This window comes from Myotis myotis, unplaced genomic scaffold (assembly GCF_014108235.1).
Source record: "Myotis myotis isolate mMyoMyo1 unplaced genomic scaffold, mMyoMyo1.p scaffold_m19_p_9, whole genome shotgun sequence".
Lineage (NCBI taxonomy): Eukaryota > Metazoa > Chordata > Mammalia > Chiroptera > Vespertilionidae > Myotis > Myotis myotis.
The window spans coordinates 63,740,020-63,749,700 of NW_023416401.1; the positions used below are offsets into that span (position 1 = coordinate 63,740,020).

Here is a 9,681-nt window from a genome sequence, read left to right on the forward strand (position 1 = left end):
TTGTGAAATTCTCTGCCTGGAAGTTGGGCTGAATTGTTCTGTATTTTACACATCTTTTCCTAAAGAAGAAACACGAAACCCTTTCCAGGTAGCTTGGCATCAACTAAGACAAAAGCACAAAGCTCTCAGAGCTCTTGAGGAAATTGGTTGTCCCCCTCTACGCAGCCTCTTCTCCCACCACCCACATCCATCATGGGAGTAAGGGAACCAGAGTGGTACCTCTGTCACCACACAAGGGATTATCAGGTAATAAAAGCTTTGCCTCCCTGAGGAAACGTCTCTCCCTTTGTCTGGGGTGGGGCAGCCATACCAGAGCGGGGGCTCTCCTGGGCCACTCCTGACCCTGCTGGTACTGTTTGGTCTCAGCTGGCCCCAGAGAGGCCAGTCCTCCTGACTCCTCCTTTCCAATAAGTGCAGCCCCTCCAGCACTTGGCTACATGCCAAGGACCCACCTTCCCTTCCCAGCCCATCTTTGGTGCAGTGGTCCCAGCCAGCCTGGCACTCTGGGAAGATAGCCAAGGGCATTGAGGAGAGAGGAAGTGGCTCGGGGCTAAGGCCAGTCTGACCTCTCTGGTGCTTTGTTACAAAACTACCTGGATTGTGTCACTCTGCCCAGAATAAGTCTTTATTCTCACACTTACTGTGTAAATAGCTTCAATTTTCTTTCACATCTGTCCTCGTTTCCAGGACTTTTATGTGGAAGTGCCTCAGATTCTGGATGGTGGGAGTCTTAGATTCCAACTTGATTTTGAGCTGAATATTAGGTCATAGTGTTTAACTTTTGTGTCTCAAATAAGGTGGATGTTCATTTATTTCTCATGTAATTGTCTGCCCAGTCCAGAGGCTCAGTATCCTCCCATCTCGTGGTTCCAGTGTCCCTTAGGGTGTTATTCTTTTCTTCATGGTTGGAGCTGGATCACTGTCTTTTCCCATGGAGAACGAAAAACAGTGGAAAGCAAGCAACTTCATTTTTAAGGACATGAAGCAAAATTTGCACTTTTCATTCTCATACATATCCCATTGGTTAAAACCTAGTCATAAGGCCACACCTAGCTACAGTGAGGCTGGGAAATGTAGTCTTTGGGAGCACAGCTGGGAGAGGGGGCCTGTCCACTGCCTCCTATCCTCACAAGCAGCTCATCATGGGCACAAGAGAATAAACTGTTTGGCATGGCTGTCAATGCAGGACTGAGAGAGGCCTGCAGCCTGGCCTGGCCTGTAGGGCATTTCTTGAGGAGCAGGGCCAGGCCCTGGGCCTTCTCAGGCTCAGGACTGAGAGGTGACACCCTAGCCTGGTCCATGAAGGCACACTTGAGATATCAGTGCTGCTGTGCTTCTTGGAGGTGGGACTTGAACTGGACCCAAGGGATGCTGGATATTCAGATGAGTGAAAGGAGGAAAGGTCAGGTGGAGTCACATTACAGAGGACCTCGGAATCCAAGCAAGCAAGGACACCACGGCTCCAAGACGGGAGCCAAGTTTTGTACCACGTTCAGGATGTCTGCAGGGACACAACAGACCACCTCTGGAAGCTTGCAGGAGGTGAGTATGTGTCAGTGGAAGAACTCAGTCCCTTCTGTACGAACTAAGGAACTCCACGGGGCAATAAACTCCGATTTCAGTAGTTTTAAAAGAAGCCTGGATAAATTAAGCAATGACAGAATCTGATGAATTTCTGATGAGAGGAGCTGTGTTTGGGGAAAAGACCCTGGCTCCTCGAACAAGCTACTTTTTGGTGTTTCTGTGTGACCAAGTCCAGGCAGATGGAGGAGGGCAGGCTTTGGGTCAGTAGGCTGTGCCGGAACGAGCAGAAGAGCCCTCGACATGCCCTCCACAGGCCCTGCCTCCCCTCCTCCCAGCAGGCTGCTCAACTGTTACCAGGGCTGGTACTGAGCAGCTGCACACTATTTTGGCCCGATGATTTTCTGCTGGAGTTCATGCTGATTTGACCAGTGGCTGGGCCAATATTGTAAATATCACCTGGTTAACAGACGTCTTCAAGCAGGATTCACATGTTTTCAAGAGACATAAACCCAACAGGAACTAGTCTGGGCTAAAAGGAAAGTGTATTGGGGCTCACACAGCATGATTGTGTGGGAAGGGCAGGGGTGACTACTTCATTCAGTGACCACCCGTCAGCCAGGATTTCTCAAAAGGGGAAGAGTGGTGTCCATTGCCCACCACACACCAAGAACTCTGGGGTCTGCCACACCCTCAGAGACCTCACTTCAACTAGTCAGCTCTCTCCTAGGTTTTCTGTTTCTTTCATCCCTTCCCCCACCAATTCACTTTCTCCAGCTTAAATTCTTGCCCCTCTGATAGACTTCTTGAAAAAGTCTGCACTCCCACTCTTGCCTCTATCCCACTTCATTTCCTTCCTTACCTGTTCTCGCCAAGGTGACCTGTGCACTGAGCCCCAGGGACCCCCCCATCTGCCCACTAGTTCCCCTTTAATGTTAGTGACTCCTTCACGCTAGCCACTCCTCCACTGTCTCCTCAGAGGTCAGGCATTCCTGCTGTCTGTGTGCTGTGCATCCTCAGCCCTTCCTCAAGCCTGAGTCCCCTCCTGAGCTCCAGGTCCACATTTCCTGCTTCCTGCTCAGTGACCCCACATGGGATGACCCACAGGCACCTGTCCCTGCTTCCTGCAGCCCTCTGGCATTCTCTGCACTCCTTTCACCTCCACCCCCACCTGGCAGTTCCTGTGTTGACCCTTCTCCATTTTGTTCCTTACAGTGGAGCACCCACTGCTGCCCTGTTTCCCACAACTCCAACTCACTCCTTTCTGCCTTCACCGTAGACCACCTTGGTCCGGGGGTGGTGCCTTGCTGTGCTCCAACAGCACCTGAGCACTGAGCTCTAAACCTCTGTTTTCCCCACTGACTACAAGAGCTCCCAGACTGGAATGATGTCCTCTCCCCAAGGCAGAGAATTAGCAGGAACTTATGGTGAACAAATGGCTTTCTGTGTCCTGCTGAGGATAGGAGGATGAATTCCAGAGTTTATAGTCTGGAAGGGGACAGCAAACATTCCTGAAAAGCTAGGTATGTTGCCAGAAAGGGCCCGGTGTTTCCCCTGGGAAGCTTAGTTCTGGTTTGGATCTTTTAGCAAAAACCACAAATTACAGAAAAAAAGCCATCCCCATTTCTCTTTTAAAATAAACATTCTGTAAATACAAGTCAAAACTAAGCTTGTTTATTAAATTCTGTCATGTTCACTAAACTACAAAGCAAATGTTTTCTAAAAATTATTTGGTTAACCCATGCATCTAGGAACAAAGCTTATTTGGTTTTTTTCCCCTCAAAACAATTTAACTGAACATACTGATTTCAGGTCCCTGCTAAATAAGCCAATTTGGAAAATCACGTGTGCCCTCCTGCCTGGGCGGCTGAATTCCAGGTGCCCATGACCTACCATGATGCCCATTATGCCATTCCCTCCCCCATCTTTGCCACAGGATTTGATGCACCTGTGCTCCCAGTGACTGGGCCCCATGATGTCAAACCTGACCCAGGCCTTTGCATTTGCTGTTCAGCTCAATTGCAGAAATTGGTTATTATTAACAGGCCTCTGCTGCCCTGCCCTTCCCCGCCGCCACCCCCAGCCCCCAGCCCCCACCCCCCAGCCCCCACCCCCAGTCAATAGAAAACTGAGCTGACCCACACTAAGTGTAGGTAAAGGGTTTGGAATCCAGGAGAAAGTAGGTAAGGGGTTTGGAATTCAGGGAAAAGGTTTAATCAGAAAAAAGCTGCAGTCAGGTGATTTCCTGAGCATCCCTTCATCTGCTGACCTGTGCTGATTCTTTATCTACATCCTGGGCAGCTGACCTCTTCCTGGAGCACAGCGGCTCAGATACCATCTTGGTCACTTACAGCTCTCCTGGGGCACAAAGGTCAAATTGCTTGTGGGTCTCCTGAAGTCATGGCAGGTCCAGTCATACATTCCAGTCCCGGGAATAATAGCTTTTCCACATGCATTAATTATCAAGCCTATTAACTACATATCTGCAACTAAAAAGTCTATGTGGAGTAAGTTCCCTCTGAACTTAACTTTTTGAGTTCCCCATCAGGAGCAGCCCTGCTATGGCCAGCTCCAAGCTAGGCCTCTTGCTGCTGCTGCTGCCCACCCAACCAGGACCCTCAAAGACTCAGCACTGGTCCCACGACTGGTACAGTGGAGGAAAGTGAGCCTCCAGCTCACCCCTGCACTGCCAGCATGCCCCAAGGCCCCAGGTGGGTGACGGGTCTCCCCAGCCTGAGTGGGAGGAAGAAGGTGCTGACTAGGGCTCCGCCTACCTTGAGCCTGTGGTTGGGGGTAGTGAGGGCAGTTTGCAGCCTCGACTATCTTTTGAGGAAGGATTCTGGGCACGGCAGCAAGCGGCCCAGACCAGACTGCCATAGCCTCCAAAGCAATGCCCTGGCTCTCCCCACACACACACACTCCAGGTGGAAAGTGTGCCCTGGGAGGGCAGGACCACAGGCCAGGGGACCCTCCATACGAAGCAGTACCTGGTGCAGACACTGCTGGTAAGTAGAGTGAGAGGCCCCAGGCATTGGCCACCAGGGGCCATAGTGGCTAAGGACTGGGGGCTATGTGAGTGGAAGATGGGGTAGACAGCACTGAGACACCCCTACCACAGCACCCCCAGCTGTTAGTGCCCCCTGCTTCTTACAAGCAGGGTGCTGTCTGCTATTCTATTTCCCAGAACGCTAAACAATTTATAAGATACTTATGTTAAATTTAAAGACCGGAAGTCACTAATGGGGTAGGAAATAATTGTACTGCACTAAGAAACCTCCATAAGTAAGGCAGTGACTGCAGTGGGGTCCCCCAGGCTTGTTTCCTAGGGAAACCATTGTGTTCCCCGGCCAGCAGAAAGAGGTGAGAGGCGGGACCTCACACTGACAGGTAGCAAGGCCTGGAGGACCAGGTAGTCACTGACAGTCACTGACATGGCACTAGAAATGGTAGCGATTGCAGTCCTCCGAAGCCCTAGCAGAACACAGGTGTGTGGAGATGGATTACTACTACTTTGCACATAGTATTTTAAAGTGCACCAGGACAGCACGGTAACTAAAGGAGAAAGTAATAAGATTCCTATACGGCAAAACCTTATCGCCTAATTTAAGTCCGTGTGAGCTCAGGTTTTTACCTATCAGGTTTGTTTAGGAGGTGAAGGACACCCTGGATCCTCTAGGCTAGGAGCCTGTCAGCGAAGCCGGGTCAGAAGGGTGGGGGCGGGGGGGAGGGGGGAAGCAGGGGCCGGGCCGCTGACCAGAGCTTCCGCTGGAATGACCGTCCCTTCCCCGACAAACTGGGCCCGAGCGCTGCGCACTGCCGCCCAATAAAGTTATGAGCTCCCCGAAGTTGTTGCCTCGAATTCTCCGTCCTCTTCCTCTCCCACTCACACTGAGCCCCTTCTCCGCGTGGGTTCTGGAGGGACGCGGACCCGGCCCGCAAACGAAGGGGCACGGACGTGACCGGGCCCCGCAGGAAGGGCGCAGCCAGAGCCCGTGGCGGGGGACGACGGCAGACCTCGGCAGGGCCTCGTGTGCCGTCGGAGCGGGCTCCCGGGTACGGTACTGTAGAGGGAGGATAGACCTTGGACTTCACGCCCCATGGTGCCCCGCGCCCGCTTCCGGGCCCCCGTGATGCACTGCGGCGCGCCGGACGCGAGGCGGCCTCGGTCATGCTGCGCCCTCTGAGCTACCTGGGCGCGCGGCCCCAGTGCGGGCCCCCGGCCCCGCTGCTGCTGCTCGTGCGCGGACGCAAGACCCGCCACGACCCGCCCGCCAAGTCCAAGATCGGACGCGTGGCGACCCCGCCCGCGGTGGACCCTGCGGAGTTCTTCGTGGTGACGGAGCGTTACCGGCAGTACCGCCAGATCGTGCGCGCCCTCAGGTGTGTGAGACGGTGGACAGGGAGGCGGCCGCCGGGAGTGTCGGGGCGGGCGGGCTGAGGGTGCCGACCTTGGGTGCGTCTCTGCCAGGCTGCAGTTCGTGTCCGAGGTGCGGAGGAAGATGCACGAGGCGCGGGCCGGGGTCCTGGCGGAGCGCAAGGCGCTGGAGGACGCCACTGAGCACCGCGAGCTGATGGCCTGGAATCGGGCAGAGAACCAGCGGCTGCACGAGCTGCGGTGAGACGGGCGGGCGGGCGGTGCGGGGCCCCCTGTCTGGCCCGCGGGAACCCAGCCCGCTCAGCCTCGGCCTCTTGTTCCTCCCAGGATAGCGAGGCTGCGGCAGGAGGCCCGGGAGCAGGAGCAGCTGCAGGCCGAGGAGCGGGCCCGTAAGGCCCGAGAGAGAGAGGCCTGGGTGCAGCTCAAGGAGCAGGAAGTGCTGCAGCTGCAGGTGGGTCGCGTCTCCACCGGGTGGGTCTGGAGACCGGGAGCTCATCCTGGGAGGCCGGCAGAGTCCTGGGTGCAGCGAGGTGGGACACCGGCTGCGTGCAAATGGAGAGGGCAGTCTTGAGAGAGCAGGTGAGGATTTGCGAGGAGCGTGCCTGGCAGGCACAGAGACCTGAAGTGAGCGCTGACATTGGAAAGTGTCCACGTAGCTGGTGGGTGGTAGGCTGGTGTCTGCGGGAGGGACCCCTGAAGTCCAGAGTTCGTCTTTGGGTGATGTCACTGAAGGGGTAAATATTTTGGCTGGGTTGGCAGGAGTGATCCAGCAAGAATGGATGAGGCTTGAATTAAGGTGATGGAGGGAGAAGGAGGAGTTTGAGAGAGACCGAGAGGTAACATTGTCACAGCTGGTGTGCTGTGGTTCTGGCAGAGCTGTCCAGTGGATGGTTAAGAAAGAGGAAGGTGACAAGGCTGCTCGCAAGTCAGCGGGGCACTCAAAGAGGACCTGGGCTCCAGGCATCCTTCCCAGGGGAGAGCTGGAGCTGTCAGTGGGCTGAAGGCCAGCAGGCAGGGTGGGCAGGCTGGCCCGTGCTGGGGGCTCCCAGTCAGCCGCCTTCTCTCTCAATAGGAGGATGCAAAAACCTTCATCACCCGAGAGAACCTGGATGCTCGGATAGAAGCAGCGTTGGACTCCTCAAAGAGCTACAACTGGGCCATCACCAAAGAGGGACAGGTGGTCAGGCCACAGCACAAGGACAACTAAGGGCCCAGTAAGGACAGTGCCTGCCACTGTGTGTGGATACGGGTATGACCTGGGATAAAACAGAGGTGTTTCTTCTGAAGAAGGAAGCTCAACCTATTCCATTGTGGCCCTCTTGTTTTGGCCTCTGCATCTACCACTTGACCAGTGCCCTTTTCTGCCCCATGTACAACTGCCAGCACAGCACCAGGCCCTAAGGTTTCCATCTTACAGAGGGGCAGACTGGACCATAGGCGTGAGGTCATCTCCTGAGTATCATCGAGGGTGGTCAGGGGTTGGCAAATCTGGTCTACTACCTGTTTTTGTAAATAAAGGTTTGTTTGAATACAGCCACACCCATTCATTGACTACTTGGATGCTACGATGGCAGAGATGATTAGTTGCAACAGGGACCATATGTGACTTGCAAAGTCTAAAATATTTGTTGATATGGCTTTTTAAAAATATATAAAAATACTTTTTTATTGATTTCAGGGGGAGAGAGAGAAACATCAATGATGAGAGCGAATCATTGATCAGCTGCCTCCTGCATGCCCTTTACTAGGGACTGAGCCCACAATCCAGGCTTTACAAGGTTGGGGTAATTTGTCAAACACCTAGATCAAACCTTGAGGGTACCAGGAATACTTGTGGTTAAAGTTCACAAGACTGAATAAGTGAACATAGAGATCCATTGCCCCTGTTCATACAAGCTCTCGAGCAACATCTGGGCTGAGGTTGAAGAGCTGTTTCTCCGAGCCAGAGCTGCAGCCCCTTTGCCACCGTTCACTTGAACTTGCCCAGATACCACGGGAGGACAGAATCCCAGCTTCTTTTCCTGAACTCCAACATTGTAGAGAGGGTCTGGGAACACCCAAGAAATGAAAACCTTTTAGAAAACATGGGCACCCCCCACACACATTCAGGTGAGAATGCAGGTGACAGGTATAAGCTTAGAGCCAGTGGTTATTGTGCCTTGCACCCTGCCTCCATCGGCTTTGCACCCCTCAGAGCAATGGTCTCCTTCCTCAGGCTGGTGATAGCCCTTTTCCCTGCTACCAAACCTGGGCACAGCACAGTGGAGTCCTTTCAGATGCTCAACATAACTTCTGGGGTGAGCTGATGGACACACATTGTGGGCCATGGATTGGCAGCTGTGCCCACAGCCTTGGACTTGATTGTGAGGAGTGGACAGACCGTCTGGTCCCCAGCAGTGGAAGCCTTGGTGAGCTTTCACATGGGCCCCTGGGCCTGTGTTAGGAAGTCCAGTTTCATTCTTCCCAAGCCCCTTGCCCTCTGCTTCAGGCTGTAGACCCAAGTCGTCTGTCTTTCAGTAGAGGAGACGGTGTGATACGTTCTTGAAGTTCTGCCTTTGGGCTGCTTTCCCCTCACTGCCGTTTAGTATCCTGCATGGGGCTGTAACGCCTTGACATTCACTGCTGATACCAGTGTGTCGTGCAGAGCCACCTCTAAACCAAGCTTCGTTTTTATCCACCTGTAGTCAAAAAAAAAAAAAATCTGATATTTTTTTCTTTACCCCCAGGAACTTTGCTGGGTAGGCACTTCTCCCCCAGGATTTATCTCCCCAATTAAGTATTGATGTTTTACCAAGACACCTGGATTCTTGCCTCTTCCAATTCTCCGGGATAAGTAGCAGCACATCAATGAAGTGGATCACCGTGATGTCCTGGGGGTGGGTAGTCAGGGTCTTGAAGATGAAGTTGTACAAAACTGTTAGTTGTCCACTACTTGGCCTGGGCGGTGGTGATACACTGCCAGGGGAAGGAGCACTGCTGGTAGTGGTCCAAGTAGGCAGGAAACGAGCAGAATATTTGCCACATGAATGGGTGCTGGGTGCCTCCATCTACTCATGGAGCCACACTGGGCCTACGTAAGCCCGAAGTCATTCCCATGGTTTTCCAGTAGACTCCAAATTTTCTGCATGGAATACAGTCACAGGTGCACAATATTCCTTGAGAGAGCACACTTTCAGTTTTCTGTGGAAGACTGTTGCCCAACTAGAGCTGCAGTTTTGGCTGAGCTGCAGCACAGGAGCAGAGCCGTCTCACTGGGCTGAAACTAACACCAGAGCGGTAACTCCTGCGCCGTAACACTGGTCTTCTCTGGAGCCACCTCACAGCCGCAGCCGCGCTGGAGCTGTTTCACTATTGAACTGTTTGCACGAATAAAGCATCTCTTCCTTCACCACATGGAAATTGGGGTTCCTATAGCACTGAACTGGCACAGTGACCTTCAGTTGACACAAGTAAATGCAATGAAGCTTGTAGGTGCTATGGGAAAAGTCACTGTGGAGTAAAACGGGTTTATAAAGAAGGGTGGGACTGAAAATCAATGGGACAACAGGGTGTCGGGATGCTGGTCAGTGGAGGAGAAGAGGCCTGAAGTCAGCCTAGAGAATGTGCTGGTATTCATCAGGAAGTAAAGGTTGTGCAGGCCCTCAAAGGGGAGCCATGTGAGTCAGGCACAGTGCTAGGGAACATTAGAGGGACTCAGTACGTCATTGTTATGTGAGCATAAGATACAAGAAGAGCTGGCTTCAGTGAGCTATGATGCTAGAGGAGAGCATGAGTCAGAGCAGAGA

At 53.2% G+C, this 9,681-nt stretch overlaps 2 protein-coding genes across 2 annotated transcripts; both read left to right on the top strand.

Moving 5' to 3' along the window:
* The first annotated feature begins 3,687 nt into the window (after window positions 1–3,687).
* On the top strand, window positions 3,688–5,163 carry LOC118662459 (progonadoliberin-2). Its single transcript, XM_036320962.1, is given in 2 exon segments — window positions 3,688–4,232; window positions 4,410–5,163. Coding segments are annotated over 2 exon segments (354 nt in total). The 5' UTR covers window positions 3,688–4,082; the 3' UTR covers window positions 4,614–5,163.
* A 490-nt stretch (window positions 5,164–5,653) lies between these two features.
* On the top strand, window positions 5,654–7,433 carry MRPS26 (mitochondrial ribosomal protein S26). Its single transcript, XM_036322866.1, has 4 exons — window positions 5,654–5,901; window positions 5,990–6,136; window positions 6,224–6,347; window positions 6,969–7,433. The coding sequence occupies exons 1-4, from the start codon at window positions 5,690–5,692 to the stop codon at window positions 7,101–7,103; spliced, it is 618 nt and encodes a 205-aa protein (XP_036178759.1). The 5' UTR covers window positions 5,654–5,689; the 3' UTR covers window positions 7,104–7,433.
* The last annotated feature ends 2,248 nt before the right edge of the window (window positions 7,434–9,681 follow it).